General features: G+C 32.0%; 3 protein-coding genes across 5 annotated transcripts in view; 1 reads left to right on the forward strand and 2 right to left on the reverse strand.

Annotated features, from left to right (window-relative positions):
• Nucleotides 1-13,568, reverse strand: part of LOC126886001 (acyl-CoA Delta(11) desaturase-like) — a 150,335-nt gene extending 136,767 nt beyond the window's left edge. Inside the window, exons 1-3 of one of the 2 annotated variants that reach the window (XM_050652851.1) lie at nucleotides 13,410-13,568; nucleotides 8,128-8,353; nucleotides 2,264-2,600 (exon numbers count right to left, since the gene is read on the reverse strand). In XM_050652851.1, coding sequence (XP_050508808.1) covers nucleotides 2,264-2,600; nucleotides 8,128-8,347 — 557 coding nt within the window. In that variant the 5' untranslated portion in view covers nucleotides 8,348-8,353; nucleotides 13,410-13,568. Of the gene's footprint in view, nucleotides 1-2,263; nucleotides 2,601-8,127; nucleotides 8,354-13,409 lie in introns of those variants that run through there. The other variant, XM_050652844.1, reaches the window with a different exon arrangement.
• Nucleotides 13,569-13,957: 389 nt separating this feature from the next.
• Nucleotides 13,958-14,174, forward strand: LOC126878578 (60S ribosomal protein L29-like). Its single transcript, XM_050641379.1, has one exon. The coding sequence runs from the start codon at nucleotides 14,019-14,021 to the stop codon at nucleotides 14,172-14,174; it is 156 nt and encodes a 51-aa protein (XP_050497336.1). The 5' UTR covers nucleotides 13,958-14,018.
• Nucleotides 14,175-16,097: 1,923 nt separating this feature from the next.
• The window catches only part of LOC126886036 ((11Z)-hexadec-11-enoyl-CoA conjugase-like), a 522,212-nt gene continuing 514,864 nt past the window's right edge, over nucleotides 16,098-23,445 (reverse strand). Inside the window, exons 5-6 of one of the 2 annotated variants that reach the window (XM_050652874.1) lie at nucleotides 22,796-22,978; nucleotides 16,098-16,569 (exon numbers count right to left, since the gene is read on the reverse strand). In XM_050652874.1, coding sequence (XP_050508831.1) covers nucleotides 16,191-16,569; nucleotides 22,796-22,978 — 562 coding nt within the window. In that variant the 3' untranslated portion in view covers nucleotides 16,098-16,190. The remainder of the gene's footprint in view (nucleotides 16,570-22,795; nucleotides 22,979-23,445) is intronic. The other variant, XM_050652879.1, reaches the window with a different exon arrangement.

The raw sequence follows: 23,445 nt of genomic DNA on the forward strand, positions 1-23,445 counted from the left end.
GAGACAACCTACCTAATATCTACCAACCTTGGGCAATGATATTATAAAGAATCGCCAAAATTGCCATATTGCGCTGCTAGTCACGCTGGCATCGTTTCATGAACCCCTACCATGGTCGCGCACGGAGCGAATACGACCAAAAATAAAGTACACTAAAAGAAAACTCGTGGTACAATAAATTTCCCAGGTATGGCACGTAATGTTCCAAAATCGGTCGCTTTCGTGCATGACGTAGTAAAGATCCTTCTTCACGCAATATTTGCATGTAGTTTTATAGGAAGGACTTTTTAATTTTAAATTTTTAATATAATTTGGCTCATTTAATTATAGTAATTATAAAGAAATGATAAAGTTGTGTTATTATAATATTTAATAATGAAAAATATTTTGTAGCTAATTTATTTTTGTTGATTTTCGGGTAGTTATTTTAGCGAGGTTTTGAAACTGATATTTTAGAAACTTTTTTGCTAACACAGATATCCATTATAAAGCATTTTTTAATTATTATTTGTTTATTATACATACAGGTTGATCAAGTGGTACTCCAGAGTTCGATATTTCAGTTGTTTAAAAATACAAAAAAAGTAATATCCACATAAAAATGGGTCGCTTCAAATTTTAAAATTATTTTCAAATATACAGGGTATCCCACTTCTTAATTTGTTGATGATCACTTTGTAATTTAGGTACTCAAAATTTGTAGCGACACTTGAGTAAAGACTTGAGTACAAACACCAAACACAAAAACAAACAAATACACGAATACGAAAGCAAATAAAACTATATAGACACTAACGACTAAATGTTCTTAAATTAGTCTAGACAAACTATAACACATATACAGGGTGTCCAGAAACTCTACCGACAAACGAAGACAGGAGATTCCTCATATAATTTTAAGACAATTTAACCCAATTCACCTAGTCCGAAAATGCTTCTTAAGGAAGCTAGAGCTCTTTGAAGAGGGCGTCATGAAATTAGTTTTTCTTAAATACCAACAGAACGCTTCTATTTAGAAAAACGAAAATTGGTATGAATATTTACTTTTCAGAGATGAATCGATTCCATCCATTGCAAATTTCTAGTACCGGTCATAGGCGTTTTGGGTAGAGCAACGGGTATTTTATCGCATAACTTTTTTATCCTTAACTTTTATGCATTTTTGACACCGAATTATTAAATTGTGAGGTATTCTAGTACTAAAAGGTACTCTTGCTTGAAGTCGGTAGGACACACCGATTTCTAGAAATATCGATTTGAAAGTTTTTCGTTTTTGAAATTTGAAAAAAAATTGAAAGAACTTTTCAACAAAAAACCATTATTTTACCAACATAAAGTAAGAGTAACTTTTAGTACTCGAATACCTCATAATTTAATAATCTAATGTCAAAAATGCTCAAAAATTCAAAACAAAAAAGTTATGCTATAAAATAACTGTTGACCTACCCAAAACGGACGCCTATGACCATTACTAGAAATTCGCAATTAATGAAATCGATTTATCTCTGGAATATAAATAAATGTACCTGTTTTCGTCTTTCTAAACAGTTTTTTTTTTAATTTTTTTTAAGTTTTTTTTAAATTCAAAAAGCGAAAAATATTTAAATCGATTTTTCTAGAAAACGGTGTGTCCTACCGATTTAAAACAAGAGTACCTTTTAGTACTAGAATACTTGACAATTTAATAATCCAGTGTCATAAATGCACAAAAGTTAAAGATAAGAAAGTTATGCGATAAAATAACCGTTGCCCTACCCAAAACGGACGCCTATTATCGGTACTATAAATTTGCAATGGATGGATTAGATTTATATCTTGAAGATAAATACGTGTACCAATTTTTGTTTTTCTAAATAGCAGCGTTCTGGAGGTATTTAAGAAAATCTAATTACAAGACGCCATCTTCAAAGAGCTCTAGCTCCCTTGGGAAGCATTTTCGGACTAAGTGAATTGGGTTAAATTATCTTTAAATTATCTGAAGAATCACTTGTCTTCGTTTGTCGGTAGAGTTTCTGGACACCCTGTATACTATCCAAAAATCTCAAAAAAATCGCTAAAAACGAGCTAGTTATAAGAATTTTGCAAAATAATCCACCTAATAGTAGCTACCATTATAAATAATGGCTCACAGGGATCTTTGCTCCGTCACACGCTTGACCTCAGCTGTCAAATGTCATGCGCAAAATTGTACCATGAAACTTTATTGTACCATGAAGAAAACTCAACGTCGAAATTTACAAAAACACCTGTATTTTCTACTTACTTTCTCTGAAATTTCACTACAGGGTCAGCCGCAACATCGCTCATGTCAATATTTTTCCCCTTAGTTTTAACGTCCGGGTGCTTTTTCATTAATAGCCATCCAACATGACAAAAGAAGAATCCTCTGTTCGAATTGTGCGGATCAGCATTGGTGTCTGTATATTTATGGTGCATTCTGTGGTCCCTAACCCAAATGTAAATATCGTTCTGAAGGGCAACTGTCTGCAACAACATTAAAAAGATTCGTAATGGCAGTTTGGCTTTGTAAGCTCTATGAGCCCAAAGACGATGGCTTCCAGCTGTGACGCCTAATATTCCCGAATAGCCCAGAACATAACCTGAAAATGAAACAAAGAAAGATTAAACAATAATATAACAACTATCAGAATTATCATTAAACTAGATATTTTAAGCAAAATGAGTGAGGTAGAAAATTATAAACACCATAGATCTATTAGTACATAAATATAGTGTATGAAGGTAACAATCAACTATTATCTCCGATTTCGGTGAACCTCCATCGATTTTCATGAAAATTGGTTAGTGGTTAGAGAAGATCTCAAGAAACAAAAGTGACGTGGTGTCAACTTGTGCTTTTACCCTGGGGGTAGATGCCACCCCTCTTTTTGAGTAATTAAAGATCAAAGATTTTACTGTTTCGTAAACGCAAAATGTTTACGTTTGTTTACGTTTACTGTAAAAATGCATGTTTAAAGCGGTTTTTCAAAAATAATTCAAAAACTAAAGATTTTACAAGAAAGTTAGCCTTGCCCAAATTGAAGCTTATAAAAAAGTCGAATAAATTCCTCAGTTAAAAAATCTTTTAATATTAAAGAGTTATTTGTTGTTTCGTCTTTCTAATATCGGTCCTTGTCTCCGCTGTATTAGCCCGATCAAAGAACAATCTGACCTCAAAAAAAATAAAGGAAGGATGAACATTTGGGAACAGGTAGTTGAAATTGTCTATTATTTTATAAAAAAAAAGTTTACAATTCTACACCGCCTCCATTTTACAAAAATAGGGAAATAAGGGATGGTTTTTTATTAAAAGTGCTCTATTTCGGAAAATAAGGCAATAATAAAAAAAAAGAATGTGTGTGTACTATGTACGCACGTAAGAAGATATTCTTCTATTATATAATAGGTAATTTAAACGAAGTAAATATACTTAAAAGGTTATTTGTATTTTATTTAAAAATCAAACTAACTTTCTTATCTACCACTTTCAAAAAATTTTTATTAAAACAACCAAAAATAAAAAAAATATGGATTGCCCGGGAATTGAACCCGCAACCTTCCAATCTCAGTGCTAACGCATTTCTAACTACTCCATCGAGGCACTAGAGATAGACTTGTAAGTTTCGGATATAATTACACAACACGGCGACATATAGTGTAAAAATGTTAAGCTTATATAATATTTTTTTAATCCGAAAACACAAGAATTATAATAAATAATACATTTCCTAAAACCACTAATATATTCTTTTAATGACTTATTTGCACGGTTACAGATACATACATACCTATCTTGAAAGATTAGCAATGAACTACATACTGTCAGTGTGCGCAGGCGCGCGGTAAATGTACAATTTTACCCTCAATCGATTCGTCGCTAAAGAAGAATATCTTCAAAAAATTTTATTTCAAAATTATCAGGGTACTTTTATCCTAACATTTTGACTAAAAACTTTGTTTGCATCTTGATTCGTTTCTAATCTATAACCCTTTTTAAAGTACTTAACAGGAGCGCTTATTTGAATTGCGCGCGCAACAAAAATGTCACATTTTTAAATTAACTAATTTTTAAATCAATAATTTGGGGCATTTATCAAACATTAAAATGTACGAAAGAAACAAAATATCTTTAGAAAAATATCAATTTTAACGTGAATATATTTTCATTGTGAATTACAAATTATTTAATTTAGAAAAATATGTTTTAAAATATACAGTCGAACCCGCTTATTGGAATAGCCTTCTTGCCAAGCAGAAGTATTCCTATAACCTGGATATTCTAATAACAGATCATTACTGGCAAGTAGAAACGTATCGGGACCTCAAATTTCTAGTCCTTAAAGCGGGATATTCCTATAACTGGTATTCTAATAAACGGGTTCGACTGTATTAATACAAGTTTTGAGAGCAACATTTATTTTTTGTCACAAAAATATATATAATCATTTAAATTAAAATTCCTTTTAGATTTACGTTTTAAGATGGCTAATTAACATTTAGATTTAAAACTGTACAACGCTACTTTAAAGGATAAAATTTGTATGGCATAAAAAAATTATATATTTTTTTGATTTTTATTTTAAGTCAATTTTTAAGATTTCAATCAATAATATCTTTGTTGAAAATTCATAAAAAACTTTAAAAATACGCTTATACGTACTTGGAAATGTACTCTTTCGAAAGCGGTATCTATTTTTCTTATGCATAGAATACTTTTTAAATAAAGCTCACGTGTTATAAACAACTACAAAAATATGTCATGTTTTAATAAAATCGATGCCATTCTTTTCTGAAAGCCTTTTTTTAAATGAAAATATGGGAACTTATTAAAAAAGGCTTGAATAACATATTACATATATACACAACGCGTCTATTGCAAAGGTAAAAATATATGGGGCACGTAAAAACAGGTGAAAAAGTTGCTTAAAAGAGAAAACGGCGCGCTTCCTAAAACAATAACTTCCTAACACAGTAGACAAATATAACCTAAAAATTAGAGCTATGTTCACGCTGCAATGTTTTGTCTTCGGCTGTCAAAGTTTTTGAATTTATAACTTATTATCAATAAAAGTGATCTGTTTGTTGGAAAATAATTGTGTAAATATTTACAATGAGTGCGAACAGTAAAACAATTAATAATAATTCTTGTTTTATTTGTGAAAAACATTTAGAATGTGATAACGAAGAAGTTGTAATTGTCAAACGTGGAATTGAAACATTAAAAAGTGTAAGTTTAGGAAGAAAAAATGATAGACACAAAATGCTTTTGGATTGTGATGAAATTAAAGTGCATAAAGGATGTAGACAAAAATATGTATTAAAAAGAGTAGAAAAGTTTTCAGAAGCTGACAAGAGACTCAAAATTATGATTTTACAGTTGATTATATTATAAATGAAGTTGATTCAGACACAAATTTTTCATCAGACGAAGATGAAAATGAACTTTGAATAATTTAGATTGAATAATTAAATGTAAACAGTGACGATCCATTTCGATATACAATAAACGATTTTTCATTGCACCTTTTATCATTTTACTACCTCATGCTCATTTGATCCTTTATAACTTAGGAGGCAACATCAGCGCGCGAAAAACGCGTTCCAAGATGCAACTTTAATTTTGAATATTTTGTCGAGATATCTGGCACACATATTCGCAATATAGTAAGGAATTGTGGTACAGAGCCCAATTTAAGAAACATGTTAGTATGTAGAAATTACTCTAAAATTAAATATATAAAACGAGTCTGTGCCGCCTTTAAGAAGAACAAAAAAATACAATTTCTTCAAATAAACTTTTTTGTCCCATGTCTAGAGTTTGTGTCACAATGGAATTACTAAAAAACGATTATCTATAACAAGAAATCGAACTTGACTGACATGGCAACATTTAGCGCGCCTATGAGTATAATAATTATTGTTATCACAATACTGTGCCTTTGTTTCTGATAGTATAGTCGTATAGTGTATAGTGTCACTGACACTGTAGTACTGCCGACACACTGTTGAAAGTTCGGAGAACTATTAAAAAAAATATTGATGACGCGCTGATGTAGCCTCTTAATAGAGTACATTTATTTTTAATTAAGGTAATTTAATTTTTAACTGAACTTTAGAAAACCTTATAAATATTTAGTAAAAAAATATTTTTTTGAGAAATTTTGATTTTCATTTTATTTGTTTATATTGATATAATTAACTTAAAAATACAAGTACTTTAAAATTATAGTTTTTCAAATTATTAACTTAATTCAAAAAGAAAATAATATAGGATACATGCACGCGCATGTAATTCATTCATGTAAGTACATATTTACAAGGAAAACCAAAGTTTTCAGTTATTTTTTCAAAATTAAAAAAAAAATTCCAAGATTTTTCCACTGGCCGTAAATTTTTTTTGAAAAATTTTGGAAAATCTTAACCTCAAGCCCTTAACAGATCTGTAAAGAGTGTGTTCACCAATTTTCAGATTAATTGATACAAAACTAACCGAATAAGACCGTTTTAAAAATTTTTGCTTTTCAACCCCTATTAAAAATAGGCTATAATATCTCATAAAATAATCGACATCTAAAAACAATTTTAAGACCAATCTTTAAGGTTAAATCACTCTGATGACTATTTTATTTTTCACTGTTACATTTTTTATTATTTCATTATTTTTAAAATACAGCGCTTTTAATGAAAAACCAACCCTTATTTCCCTATTTTTGTAAAATGGAAGCGGTTTAGAATTGTAAACTTTTTCTTATATAATAATAGACAATCTCAACTACCTATTCCCAAATTTTCATCCTTCCTTTAATTTTTTGAGATTTTTGTAAAGTTTTGTGTTCCTTGATCGGGCTATATATGTTAGGATTGGTCTTACTGTTGTCATGTATACTTTCATTTTGCTTTCCGTGGTCAGATATTTGTTTCTCGGATATGGTTTCTTGGAGGCAACCACTTACTCTTGCTGCTTAACCTGCTTGCCTTGTGGTCTCTGTTCTTATATCCCTGTCACTAGTGATCTCTAGTCGTATCATTACTTGTTCTACAATTTTGCCGTCTATTTCTAGTTTGGCTCTTTATGGATCACTATACATTTAGTTGTTTCTACTGATATTCTCATATTAAGTTTGTTTGCCGTGATATTGAAGGTGTGCAATCGTTATCAGCAATTAGAACTGCATCATCGGAATAGAATACTATCTTGATTTTATGCGCTTCCATGTGTTATTCATGGCGTTTTCCTACTTCGTGGATTCAGCATCATATTGAAAAACAATGGGCTGAGCGAGTCTCCTTGGCGGCTTCTTCCTTTTGGAAACTAGGCATTCTGTTTCTCCTGTTGACATGATAAGTCTGTTCTTGTTGTTTTTGTTAATTTCATTAATTATTCTTATTATCTGATGGTCTATTTGTTAAACTTGTAAGATACAATTGTAACTTGTAAGATATCATCTCGCCTCACCCTGACAAAATTACTTTTTAAATCTACAAAGCACTTGTATGCTGGTTTTCCTAATTAAATAGACTTTTCTATTATTTGTCTGATAATAAAAATTGCGTCTATTGTGCTTCGATTCTGGAGTTCAAAGGGGGTAGTGAAGCGCAATATGAGATGCCGTTTCCAGTTAGCATTCTCTAGCCTCTACGAATCCCTATCCTCACCTCCACGAAGTGCGGCTTGAGCTGCACTGGTGAACTCTGGAAAACCTGAGCAACCTTGCTAGAGATTGGGTAACCAACCCTAGTGGAAGGCGAGGTCAAGGCTGATAAGGAAGGGATAAATGGTTCTCCGCAAAGGCGGTTGGTGAGCAAGGTTACCTACTGTAAAAACAATCAATACTCATAGAACTGAACAGAAGCCTAGAATTTATCCCTATCTCGATTTATGGGGTTATTTTTAACAAAATTATTTTCACTCGCGAAAAAGGGTGGCATCCACCCCCAGGGTAAAATCACAAGTTGGCACTGTCAGTTTTATTTATTGAGGTATTTTCTATCTACTCACTAATTTTCATGAAAATCGATGGAGGTTAACCGAAATCGGAGATAATAGGTAATTTTTACCTTCAGTCACTGAACTTAAAAATATCACAATGTCGTTTAAACGTAAGGTATTTTTCTGTCCAAACTTACTGAATGCAAATGATGACAACAGTATGTTACCAGTAACCAATTTCCAACATCCTACAATTGTTAAGAAGTGCAGAATAATGTAGATAATAACATTTCCCAATACCATATCTTGTTCAAAGTAACTCTTTCGTTTTATTGGCTTCTCTGAATATTGTTCAAATACATTGTTGGTTGGACTTTCTGGTTGCTGAAGGACTGGATCATCATGTAAAGGTGGCATTGTTACCTAAAATAAAAAAATAATCTAATTTTATAAAAGGCTAGGACGACATGTCGTACAGTTTGTCCGTGAAGTTGGGAAGTCGCGGTGAAATTAGATCCAGAATTGAGCAGAACAAAGCCGCTTTTAGAAATTTTAGAAAGCGGCGTTATCGAAATATCTCCCACTTTTTCAGGTAAATATTTTCATACAATTGATGGTTTTACATTCGGTTTTTAAAAAATGTTGGCCAAAGATACAGTAAAACGGTAGACATTTACTAAAAAAACCTGCAAAGCATTTGTGAAAACTCAGAGATGTGAAAATACGATAATTGAATCAATATTAGATAATATCCACGAGAAGTTGTCTACCGAAGTTTACAATAGAAAAGCCGTAAATAATTCAATAAAAAGAGCAGCTGTGGAAGATCTCAGCGAAAAACCAATGAAGCTCATCTGTAAAGAACTTAAGAAGACAAATATAGAGACATTTACTATCAATGATATCAATAGGGTGAGAGAAAATTTATATTATGCTGGAACCACTAATTCTTTAATTAAACTTCCCAAAAATATATCTAATTTTCATAAAGCTCTTGATGCATCTTCTATTATTACAAATAGAAATGAAAATTTTATAATTAAAAATGACAAAGATAATCATATTTTTATATTAACATGTTTTTCAAATCTATGTTTTCTTTCGACTGTTTCCAGTTGATATTTTGACGGAACTTTTGAATACTGTCCTCTTGTCTTTTGGCCATTATAATCCTCTTGGACATTATATTCCTCTTGTCTTTTGTTTACTTCAAGATAAAAGGTCATCTTCATATTATCTCGCTTTTAACTATATCATGGAAGAATGTTTAAAATTAATTGTCCTGTATCCGTATCCCCTAAAGTAATAACTTCAGACTTTGAAATTTCCATTCATAATGGTAAATATTCGTATGGCATTTCCTGAAGCCGATCTTCATGGATGTCGTTTTCATTTGGTTCAGGCATGGTATAGGAAGGTTCAAGCACTGGGATTAGCTCCAGAATACCAGAAAAAAGGTGTTAATTAGCAACTTAAAAGAAATTAATCGTTACCGCTTCACAAGTTACTTTATTTATGTTGTGTTTATATGATCTGTAAGTTTCATCGATTCAAAGTGCTTATTTTTGAAAAAATTTGGTTTTAAAGTAAAATTTTTAAAAATTTTAATTTTGAAAAAAATGTTTCACAAGAATCCAAGAATATTTATATAACGAGAGGAGTAAGACAGGGCTGTGTTTTGTTGCCGCTACTGTTTAACCTGTACAGTGAAGCCATATTTCAGGAAGCGATAGCGGAGCTAAGTGATGGAATCTCTATAAACGGAAGAATAGTAAATAACAGAAGATTCGCTGATGACACCGTTATAATGGTAGACACTCTGGAATCGCTACAAGAATTGCTAAATAGAATTAACGATTATTGCATTCGATAGGGACTAAAAATAATCAAGGAAAAAACTAAATTTATGATTGTCTCAAAAACAGAACATGGAAATGAAAGGTTAATGATAGAGCAAACCCAAATAGAAAAAACAAAGACATACAAATATCTGGGAACCTGAGTTGATGACAAAAATGACCAAAGCAAAGAAATTAAAACTCCGAATTGAAACTGCAAGGCAAGCATTTATAAAAATGAAGACACTGCTTATAAACAAAGACCTTCAGTTGCCTCTCAGATTGAGGGCTCTAAGATGCTACATATTTTCTATATTGCTATAGGGACTGGAAGTTTGGACATTGAAGAGACAACACATAAGAAGAATAGAAGCGTTCGAAATATGGTGTTACAGAAGAATATTGAAAATTTAGTGGGTTCAAAGGATTACCAATATTGAAGTGCTACGACGTTTAAATAAGGAGTTAGAAATTATGAAGAGTATAAAATCTAGAAAACTGGAATATTTGGGTCACATTACCAGAGGAGAAAAATATGAGTTCCAAGGAAGGATCCAAGGAAGAAGAAGCATAGGAAGAAGACGCATCTCCTGGCTGAGGAACCTTAGAGAATGGTTTAACTGTAAAAATCCACAAGGAAAACTGTATACCATGTAATACAAAAACAACAAATCCTGTATAAAAGGTATATTTAAAATCCCTAAAAAGGACTACATCACAAATACATAAATAGTTTTCGACTGGTTTACCAGTCATCATCAGTGCTTACGTAAATTTGATACATCCTAACCACCAAAATATAGTTTTACAAAATATGAGGGTCAGAGGCCTATAAACATGGTCCGTTAAGGAAACATTAGTTTAAAATGCCAAATAAAGCATGGATGCTTTAAATATTCTCAAAATGCCCCAGGTAACATCTGAGCTGTAATGTGACTTGATTACATGGTGGATATAATCAAGTCACCATGTAATCAAGTCACACTACAGCTCAGATGTTACCTGGGGCATTTTGATAATATTTAAAACATCCATGCTTTATTTGGCATTTTAAACTGAGGTTTCCTTAACGGACCATGTTTATAGGGCTCTGACCCTCATATTTTGTAAAACTATATTTTGGTGGTTAGGATGTATCAACTTTACGTAAGCACTGATGATGACTGGTAAACCAGTCGAAAACTAGTTATGTATTTTTGATGTAGCCCTTTTTAGGGATTTTAAATATACCTTTTATACAGGATTTGCTGTTTTTGGTTTAACTGTAGTTCATTACAACTGTTCAGAGCGGCAGCCAACAAAGTGACAATAGCCATTATGATATTCAACCTCCGATAGGAGAGGGAACTTTAAGAAGAAGAAGATCATATTATATATGGTGTTGCGCAGAATGAGAAGAGACAGAAACTATTTGACCACTATTAAAAACAACAGCATATTTGGGGCACATACTTAGAAATGATAAGTACGAGTTGTTATAGCTGATTATGAAGGGTAAAATCGAAGGAAAAGGGGTTCCTGGCAGACGATAAATAATATCCTGGCTGAAAACCTTCGCGACTAGACCAAGTCAAATACATACACAGATGCTTTTCAGAAATTCAGAAGATACCTAGAGAGGAATTTGCAATGGTTATAGCTAAATTTCATTAGTGGAGACGGCACTAAACGAAGAAGAATATAGGAATGAATGAATGAATGAGAAATAAAATGCTTTCCTAAAGTTTTAGTACGTTCTTTAACGGTAAAATATTGCAAAACCTCTAAATTTTAAAGAACTGCTTGGATTGACATCAAATTTGGCATACACATAGCTAATAAGTCAAAGAAAAAAAGTGGTATTGTGCCAATGTGTGCTTTTGCCCTGGGAGTGAGTTTCACCTCTTCTCGGGGGTGGAAAAATATATGTCCAAAATAAGTTGGGAATTCGATAAACTGACTAATTCTAAGCAACTTTTGTTCTATCGATTTTTTTCACTAAGTCAATACTTTTCGAGTTATTTGAGAGTGAATTTGTTCATTTTTCAACAAAATAACCACGTTTTTAGACCGTTTTTCGCAAATATCTCAAAAAGCATGTATTTTGGCGACAAAAATATTCTTAATGAAAATATAGTTTATAAAAAAGTGAAAAAAATAGTGCATATATTAAGTCTGTAGACCCAGTAGAAGCAAAGTTGTAGCTAAGAAAAAGTAGGTTCTTATTCGTCAAATTCCAAATCGAATATTTCATCGAGAAATAAACAAAAAACGGAACACTTTTCGGGGAACACTCATTACAATTTCTTTAAAGTGTTTAAAAAAAGTTTATTTATGTTTTTTAAAAAAACTTCTAACATTAAAAGTAAGTGAGTTATGCTCAAAATATTGTTGGTACCTTTTATTTTTTGGTAAAATGAATCGCGAAAACAACCCCTAATTAGCATATCAAATAAAATTAATCGTTACCGCTTCACAAGTTACTTTGCTTATTTTTATTCTTCATACGATCTGTAAGTCTCAGCGGTTCAAAGTGCTTAATTTTAAAAAGGCTGCAGTTAAAATGGCTTGAACGAGTCACTAATCCCGAGTGTATGCAAACTTTGAACAGCCATAGCATAACCAATTGTTTGTCTAAGAGGAAAACAAAAAGTCCAAAATATTCAGAAAAGCAAAACGTACATTTTATTACTCTTTAAGATTTTTGGTATTAATAATAATTTTTAAGTTATTTTACATAACATACAGATCATATAAACACAACATAAATAAAGCAATTTAGGTAATAATTTAACAATTTTAATAATAATTTTTAAGTTATTTTACATAACATACAGATCATATAAACACAACATAAATAAAGCAATTTGTGAAGCGATAACGATTAATTCTATTTAAGTTGTTAATTAAGGGGTGGTTTTCCCGACTTTTTATGCCAAATCAAAAGGAACCACCTGTATTTTGAGCATAACTTGCTTACATTTGATGCTAGAATATTTTTTTATACAAATAGAAATAAAGCTTTTACTCTTTAAGAAAAGTTATAATGAGTTTTTTCAAAAAGTGCTTCATTTTTTGGTTATTTCACGTTGAAATATATTTATTTGAAGTTTGGCGAATATGAACCTATTTTTCTTTAGCTATAAATCTGCTTCTACTAGGTCTAGAGACTTAATGTATACACCATTTGTTTTTTAATTTTTACAAGCTATACTTTTGCTAAAAATGGTTTTTTCGATAAAACACTTACTTTTTGAATTATTTGGGAAAAATTTTCTAAAAACCTTTTTTGTTTTGTTGAAAAATGAACATATTCACTCGCAAATAACTCGGAAAGTGTTGACTTAGTGAAAAACTGTATAGAATAAAAGTTGCTTAGAATTAGTCAGTTTATCGAATTTCGGACTTATTTTGAACGTATATTTTTTACCCCCGACAAGGGTTGAAACGCACCCCCAGGGCAAAAGCACACATCGGCACAATATTACTTTTTTTCTTTGACATGTTGGCTATGCGTATGCCAAATTTTATGTCAATCCAAGCGGTTCTTTAAAATTTACAGCAAAAACCGTCACATAATGTACTATTTGTGCATACACATCAAAATAACTGAATTTCTGGTTAATTCTTAAAAAATTTACAATAATTAAAAATTATCATACCTGATAGTTCTATCAGCAGCTGCTATTTCGGAAACGGTGCCCAACTAAGACAAGTCAGTTTCTACACAAGAACTTTCTGAATGAGTGGAGTATTAATAAATCAGTGACCATTTCCAATGAACGCGACAATTCACAAAAATTGTTTACGATATTTTGCTCATTAATTAAATACTTTTCGCCAAAATTTAATGAATAAAATCAGTTAATATCCGGTAAATCCGGTAATTAGAAGACAATAGAATAGATGCGCCATTGTTTCATCAGTGCATCACACTGTGTTATTTCAAAAATATTACCCTACAATACATGTTTATAATTATATACTAATCAAATACGATTCAGATGTGACTGCAGTTGCTTTTCAATATATTAAATCCTTGTCGTTTTTTGGTAGTTGTATTTTTAGATTTTTTTTTACCTTGTCACATGAAACATGGATATTATGATCTAAAGTAACTTAAGGTTTTCCTTTCATTTGCACGCTTAAGTTGTTGCTTGGCGCTAAGATTGTGCCTCTTAGAGAACCTTTGGTTTTTTAAGAATTTGGCATCCATCCCTAAGGTTGATGGACAGTTAAAGTAAAACTGAGGAGGTTCTACCTATCCAGCAATGGCCAAGTCAAAGAATCACACAAATCATAACCAAAATCGCAAAGCTCACCGTAATGGAATAAAAAAACCAAAACAGTTTCGCCATGAATCAACCTTAGGGATGGATGCCAAATTCTTAAAAAACCAAAGGTTCTCTAAGAGGCACATAACTTAAGGTTTGATTGCAATATCTTCTAGAGATGTTGGCGACCAAGTTGACCCATCTTATTATAAGCAAGCAAGCAAGCAATTTGATTCAACCCAACCCGTGGGAGATGTCCACCCTATCGAAAAAGTACATTCGGGTGTCACAATTCATTGGGGCGAGGTGTTTTGACCCGAGTTTAAAACAGGGATCACCCCACCTCGCTCCAATGCCCCAGGCAATCCCTTTCCCCCATAGCACGCTGATGAGCGATGGGGGCACAACTATCGTAGCCAAATGCTCTTCAGAATGGAATCCTGGGTAATAAGATTCTAATGTGGTGCCCTAATCGAATTACAAAACTAGGACAGCGTGAAGGGCTCTATGCCTTTATCTTCTATTTACTTATCGGCCGTACTAAAATTGCTTGCTTGGGCCCCAAGTCATTGTACCAAGCCCCACTGAGCTCGGTCCAATGACTTGGTGCTCAAAAATTTTATGATTTTTTGTTTTTTATGTTTTTTTTTGGTGGCTTATGGCTTTTTTGTTTTTTTGTGTTTTTTTATTTGGCTTGCGCCTTTTCCTGTTTTATTACCTGGTCGTGATGTTGGACCTACACTTGGGTTGTGTGTTTCTTCGGCACTTAGTGTTTCGAGCTACGAACTGACTACTACTTTCACTTTTTCTTTCACTTTGTCACTCTTTGTTTGCTGTATTCGATTCTCTTTATTCCACTATTTGCTGTTTAGGACGTTTGTGCTTCCATCGATGGAACGCGTCATACCCTAGCATCTCTCGCAGTATGTAACTTGGGTGGTGCTCCAGCTCCGCGAATTTTACCCTTGCCTTATCTGTCATCATTTCGGTGACTCTCACCTGTTGAAGTTCTCTAAATAGGAATCTTTCTGCGACGTATCTTGGGCTCTGGCTGCTTCTCTTAAGCTGCTGTTGTGGACCGCTTGTATCTTCTTTTTGTGGGTGTTGCATACTTGTCCCCATGCGAGAGACCATCTTATTATATTTACAGCAGCTCGAAATAGATCAGTTGACGTTAGACCAGTCTACTTCCCAAGATTGGCCAGTCAGGATATACGTCTACGTCCAGGGCCTCTCTTGCCCTCAATCTTGTCTTGTAGAATCAAATGTAGAAGTTGGTATTTATTATTACTCATAACGTAGCGAAGTAAGCCAATTTTCTACTTTTTTACGGTGTTTATATTTTACTGTGCAAAATAAGAAGAACGAAAGTAAATTGCAAATTACATTGTTGTTTATTGGAATAATTATTAGCGCCATTTACTTTCGTACTTCTTATGTTGCACAGTAAAATATTCGTTGTCGAAGTAATCCAAAACAGGCATATGTTCGTGGAATGGCCCATACTACAGATACTACAAATGATACTACAGATTACAGAATCTGTACAGATTCTGTAATAATAATAATATGTAGTATCATTTAATATCTTGAAACTTTTAAAGGGTTTTCACCCATAACTTTTTGGTGGCTCACTCATGCAGGCTATTGTTAGTATGGCCCCTGTCAATGCTTAACCTTAGTAAATTTTTATAACATTGTCTAAAATTAGTTAGGTTATACTTACTATTTTAGGGCTTAACACTGATGATGGATTGCCTATTAATCCGAAAACGTTTTGTTTTTTGATGTAACCCTTATTGGGGTATTTTAAATATACATTTTACAAACGACCTTATATTTTTTATTTTCATTTTTGTCATTTTAGCTACAATAGGTATATTTATTTTCCTACTTCTGTTGGAGTTTATCTTTAGCTCACTTCCTATTTACATTTCCTTTACACAACTTCCTTTTCCAACAGAAGTTTTCTTATTTATTACTATATATATTTGGTTTCTTGAGCTGTTCTCTTTTATACCAAGTCCTTTCTAAGTGTAGTCTTATCACTGATGATTGAAAATGAACAAATCAATAAACAATTAATTTTTTTTATTATTTGAAGTTTAAAATTTCGTTTTACGTATTCAATTACGTTTTGACTATACAAAAATATATACACGTTTTCTCCTAGTGACCTTTAAACATTATGGTAGTATTTTTTAAGTCCTCATCATTCATATCTTTGTCATCCCAACCCCATACACAATCCTCATGAAAGGTTTCTTGTACTTTTGCATTACCATTTTCCAAAGGAACTTTACCATGGTTGTATAATCCATCTCCTGTTCTGGCAATTCTTTTCCTAACCATCTCCGGCGACGCTGTTTTAAGATCATATGCTTGTCCTAAATACGCCATGAGATCCAAAAATCCGGTACTTGGGTTCATACGGTAGTTACCAAGTTCTGCGGCTTTGTAGTCCCATGGGAAAGTATGGTGATAGTTATGCCAGCCTTCCCCCCATGTAAGGATGGAAACGGTTGGATTTTCGGCTGGTTTGATAGTTCTGTAAGAAAAATATAGAATAGGTATATAGCTCCGAACTTCAGAAAATACCTGTAGTGCAGTCAGTGAGAGTATTTGACTCCGAATTCCATCCTACTGCATAAATTTTATTGAAATTCTGAGAATAGCCTATACTTATCTCCTAATAATTCATAGTCTATCCTATACCGATGTGAGCTTTTATCTTGTCGCTCATAAGCTACAAAATTTTTGAAGTTATATTTCTTTACGATCGAGACTGAAATTTTTTAATACCGGGCGCATGCGCACACAGACAGTATGTAGTTCGTTGGTAATCTTTCAAGATATGTATGTATCAGCGCTGTCAGCGCAAATAAGTCATTAAAAGGATATATTAGTGTTTTTAGTAAATGTATTATTTATTATAATTTTTGTGTCTTTGGATTTGTCTTCCTCGGGAATAGAATATTTTATAATAATAGTAAGTATATTTAAAGTATTTTTGTATACTTCACTTGGTCTATTAAATTTGTCAGTATGTATGAGAAATCTTGTAATCTGTCAAAGCGATGGGAATATAGCTCAGTGGGAGAGCGTGTGACCGGAGATCGAGAGGTCCCGGGTTCAAATCCCGGACGATTCATATTCTTTTTTTTAATTTTTGGTATCGTTTTAGTAAAAATTTTTTAATGTGGTAGGTAAGAAAGTTAATTTAATATTTAAGTAAAATACAAATAACCTGTTAAGTATATTTATTTCTTTGAAATTATATAATAGAAGTATAACTTCTTACGTGCGTACAAAGTACACACACATTTTTTTTTATAAAGTTTTTTTCGTTAGTTGCATAATTTTTAAGGTATTCTCAAAAAACCGTCGGAAAGGGTGACATTTTTTAATGAAAATGGTAAACTTCCAACCATGAAGAACTAAAAAATGTTGAGTTTTAAAAAAAATTATAGAGGAGTTTTTGCTTAGAATTAGATTCTCTAGCCACTTCCGTGGTTATTTTGGCCAAAAAATTTTCCACCCCCGAGAAGGGATGGGAACCACCCCAAGAAAAAAGTGCAAATCCACATAGGGAAGACTTTGAATTAGGAGATAAGTAGAGGCTATTCCCAAAAGTTCATTAAAATCCATACAGTAGGATAACTCAGTAGTTAATAGTCATATTTTTATAAATTTATATTAATTTATTTTTTTAAATTAGTGCCAAAAATCATTTAAAATGTATTTTTTATTTATATCTAATTAATGTACATAATTTTATTCTTTACACAAACACTTAAGTCAGACAAATAAAAAGGGAACACTGGGAGAGCTTCTCAAAACAGATGGAACACGACTTCTTCGGAACACAAAAGGAAATATGGAGAATGATCAGAGGACAAAGAAAAGAGATGTGTGTGTGTGTTTGTGTGTGTATGTGTGTGTGTGTGCGTGTGTGTGTGTGCGCGCGCGCGTGTGTGTGTGTGCTTGTTTTTGACTTGGATGCAAGTCCATTTGCCACAGATTTTTTTATGTCAAAATTATTAAGATAATTATGTACGATAATTTAAGCACAGCCATGAAAATATACGAAAAAATACTGAACAAAACAATAATCGGAAAAATTGACAGCACACTAGAGGAATCACAAAGCGGTTTCAGAAAAGGCAGAAGCACCCAGAATCATATATTTACAATCAAGCAAATAATAGAAAAATATCAGCAACAGGAGAAAAAAATATGTATGGCTTACATAGATCTTGAAAAGGCTTTTGACACGGTACCAAGGCAAAAATTTTGGGAAATATTAGAGAAGAGAGGCACAAGTAACAAAATGATAAGGGTAATTAAGAACATTTACAACAACAATCTGAATTATATCATCAGCCAAAACAGAACATCAAAACCATTTACTACGAACGAGGGACTGAGACAAGGAGGAGGATTAAGTTCAACACTATTTATAATTTACATGGATGAGATAATTAAAGAATGTAAAGTAAAAGTGAAAAAAATGCATGTGGGTTATAGAAATTTAAGAAGAGTAGACATTTCAGAAGGAGCATTCGCCGATAACGTCGTCATATTGGCCGAAAATGAGAAACAACTACAAAGAAATATAGAAATATGAAATGAAACACTAAAAAAATATGGAATGACACTAAATAAAAATAAAACAAAAGTTATGGTCATGGGGGAAAAAGAAGAAGAAGAAAAAATAAACATAAAAGAAACCTTCTACGAGAAACTGGCACACTGTCAAAATTCTATCAAATTCTTAAAACGATGTAGAAATAACAACTTAATACCGAAGGGCTTGAGGTTACGGCCAGCATACTCAAGCAGAAGACTCCAAAATATTCTACATAGAGCCAGTTTGTCAATGATTCGGGAAAGGTTACAATTTCACAGGTCAAATTTATTTTTTATTGAACAAGACATCGTAAGTATTAAAGATTTGCTTTTCGGAATGATATCAAATTCTGATTTTGATCGAATTATTTTTAGTTTACACATAATTTATCAAAATTCATATCAGAAACAAAGAAATATACATTTAAATAAATTTAATATTCTTTTAGAACAAAATAGTATACATACTTTTGATAACCTAAATATAAATAATGACATATTAGCGACAGTTGTCAATCTATCAAATAGACAGTTAAATGCAACGGAGAATTTGGTATTGTCAAAGGGTTTATACTATGCTGTTACTCATCCATCTATTCCAAAATTAGACATAATTAGTTCAGTGGAAAAAATATCACAGTGTTTACCAACTCATGAAAAAGAACAGTATAGGGTACTATGTAAACTTGAATTGGAAAAGACAAATCAAATTGAACAGAACATCTGTAAAGAGGAAATTAAAGCTTTAAAAACTTTAAAAAATGATGACTCCATAACGATCCTACCAGCGGATAAAGGAAATGCAACTGTAATAATGGATAAAATACAATACGAGGACAAAATTACAGATCTAATTACAAATGGACCTTATACCAAATTAACGAAGGATCCAACGAAAACACTGGAAAACAAAATCTATAGAACTTTATTCAAATTTAAAAATGATCTAACATACTATCAAAGAAAATTAATTACACCTCATTACAGTAAGTCACCACATTTTTATGGAGTACCGAAAATTCATAAAGCGAACATACCACTTAGACCCATTTGTAGTACCATCAGTTCTCCTTGTAGTGAACTATCAAAATTTTTATTAAACATTATAAAACCAATTGCTAATAATGATGACACATTTATAAAAAATACAAAACATTTTGTAAACAAATTATCAACTAATATTTTAGTAAGTTTTGACATAAACAGTTTATTTACAAATGTGCCATTAGATAAAACTTTAAACATAATCAAAACGAAATTAGAGAATGATGATACATTGACAACTAGGACAAAACTAAATGTATCAGCTATAATGGAGTTATTGACATTATGTACTAATAATACCTATTTTCAACTAAATAATGAATTTTATAAACAAAATTTTGGTCTAGCAATGGGCTCCTCTTTATCTCCATTATTGGCTAATATATTTATGGAGGATTTCGAAACTAATATCATTTCTAAACAAAATTTAAAACCCACTGTATGGTGGAGATATGTAGATGATGTGTTTTCAATATGGCCTCATAGATCAGAATTGTTGGATACATTCCTGAATATTATAAACGATCAAGAAGAGACAATAAAATTTACAATGGAAAAGGAATATAATAACACCCTGCCTTTCCTAGATGTTTTAGTCTTAAAGAAGGATACTGGATATGAGACTCAAGTGTATAGAAAACCAACACATACCAACAGATATCTCAATTACAAATCAAATCACAACATCAACGTTAAAAAGGGAATCATAAAATCCTTATATGATAGAGCCAAAATTACTTGTTCTAACGAAAATTCCTTTTTAGAAGAAAAACAATTCTTAACATCTGTTTTATTAAAAAATGATTATCCTTTATCGTTTATAAATAAGGAATTGTCAAGATTGGATCGAATGGAACAGAACAACATAGAACGGGATCCTACAACATTCACAAGAAATAATACGAGGAAAATATCAATACCATACGTAAAAGGACTATCCGAGAAACTTAAAACAATAGGAAATAAATTCAACATTTCAAAAACATTCAAAACAACCAACACATTGAGACCTATTCTATCTAAAACTAAACCTAACAATGAACAAGAAAGGACAAAGAATTGTATTTATAAAATACCTTGTGAATGCGAACAGTTTTATATAGGTGAAACATCAAGACCATTAAACGTTAGAATAAGTGAACATCAATCTTATATTAAAAATAGAGAATTTGATAGATCTCAAATATGTCAACACGCATGGGATAATGAACATAGAGTTCAGTGGAGAGATTCAAGTATAGTCCTGAAATAAACAGATAGTAAAAAGAGAAAAATCAAAGAAGCGGCTCTAATTATGCTAAACGAAACCAATTGTGTCGCAAATTCCTCGGTGGAATGCAGTAGGATGTGGATACCCATACTGAAAGAGGAAGTCAATAGAAAGAAAATACCACAATTAGTAAATCAATAGTCGAGTTAGTACATATTTTATATTTTAGTATTACTTATATACCCATGTATTATTGATATTATTTATAATTTAAACAAAATTATAGTAAAGTCAGAATTTGGTATTAATTTTGAGAGTAAATTAAATGTAAGACCAAATACTTACGATGTCGGGATAGTATCACGAGGTTTTTCCTGGTTTTCCCTCGTGATTTACTATGAGATCTCTAACGTGAGAATTTTAATGTCACCGTTGCATGTGGTTGTCTTTTTAAAGACAGATCACATGCTATGATTTTTTTGTGACGGATATTCTTGAGTTGGGGTTGATTTCATGTAATCGAATGAACTATCTTTCAGTAAAGTCGTCCCAGGAACGCAACTCATAAATATTGGCAATATCATTTTAAAGTCTTCTACTTTAAAATGTATCATATGTATCTGAATTGCCGATATAAATGAGTCAAATTAAATAAATTATTAGAAGAATTTTTTTTTTACTAAGCAACAACATTTTTGTTTATATTAATAGTATTTTGTATTTTGACAACGGCACCCGATTTGGGCGTCGAAACGTTAATAAAAATCATTTTTTAATAATATTGTGGCTTATTTCCCATTCTAAATAGTTAAAATAAAAGTAGAAGAAGTAAATATAGAACAAGCACGAACATTCCAATACTTAGGAGTAGAATTAGAAGACAACGAAAGACAGGAAACAGAAATTAATAACAGAATTCAAAAAACAATGAACCTATACCATGCAATGAGCAATAAGTTCATAAAATAAAAAAGAAATAACACGAAAAACAAAAATTAATGTGTTCAAGTCAATGTATAGACCTGTATTAACCTTGCTTGCGAGTCATGAGTACTAACAGAACGACAAAAGAGTAAAATACAGGCAGTAGAAATGAAATACCTTAGACGAGTTCCAGGAGTTTCCAAAAGAGATAGACTACGAAACACTCAAATAAGAAGAGATTTGGAAATCGAGTCAACGTTAGAATTTATAGAGAGAATGCAACTCAGTTGGTGGAGTCATCTTCAGAGAATGGATCAGACAAAACCGGTGAAAGAAATTTGGCAGGCAAAAACGCAAAGAAGAAAAAAGAAAGGTAGACCACGACAAACATGGGATAGAACACTAGGCAAAATAATCGAGAAAAGGGGAACAACGTGGATAGAAGCAAGGACGCTGGCTAGAAATAAGAAGGAATGGGTCAAATTTGTACATAATATAAATGTATAGCAGTTATTAGTTAAATTTAAGATTAAGTTGTTTTTGTATTGTAATGTAACATAATGTAATGTATTGTCGCCTTACACCACTATGTGGTAAAAAGGTGTTTTGAAAAAAAAATGTACGATAGTAAAATAAATTAATATTATAAAATAAATTCATTTTTAAATAGACATCAAAAAAAACTGTGGAATACAGGACATAGGAAGGTGGATCAGACAGAGACGAAGATGTTGGAACAAACATATAAAGATAATGGAGGATAGCAGATTCGTAAAAAGCGCAAAAACGAATAACCCAGTAGGTAAAAGACCACAGGGTAGACAACAAAAACGATGGCGAGAGTGCTGGACATCATCGTCCGCGGAAGACTTGATGGCAATGAACAGGTAGTAGCCTACTAGCATGATCGATCATTCTAGAAAGAAGAAGAAAAATAAGCTATATAAATAAATATAGATATACTAACCTGTCATAGGGCTTCCATCCCCAGATATGAGCAACACTGTTGACAGACCAAGTCGCATTTAATAAAAATATATTTTTCATAAGTGTATTTAAACAGGAGTCAATCAACGATTCGCCGAGGATATACCTCGAAAATACTGTTGGAACAATCAATCCTAAAAATAGGGCCAGGGGCAAATAATACCTACAAAAAATATTACTCTGAACAAATTCGAAAAAAACAAGGAGAAGTTATTTACCAGCAATTTTAATGCTGGGATCTAATCTTATAATTGTATACACATATGTCCAAAAGTTTGAAATATTCGAATATTTCATCTTTTTATTGATTTTTATATGTAAACTCTTCTGAATAGTTAAGCATCATTTTGTTTAAATTCTCAACAATACTAAATAAATTTCAGAACCAGATAAACGATATGAAAAAAAATGATTTATTCTCTTAGAGTGAAAAATTTACAATGTGCAACTTACATTTAAAAATAAATTAGTATAGAAAAAAATAATTTTTAATAAAACTAATGATTAGTATTTCCTCCATTGGCCTGTATGCATGTCTGTAGGCGATTTGGCATGCTCCGATTAACTGGTCGAGCTGGGCTTGCGGAATTCTCTCCCATTCTTCACGAGCAGCATCTTTTAGTTCTCGAA

This window comes from Diabrotica virgifera, chromosome 1 (assembly GCF_917563875.1).
Source record: "Diabrotica virgifera virgifera chromosome 1, PGI_DIABVI_V3a".
Lineage (NCBI taxonomy): Eukaryota > Metazoa > Arthropoda > Insecta > Coleoptera > Chrysomelidae > Diabrotica > Diabrotica virgifera.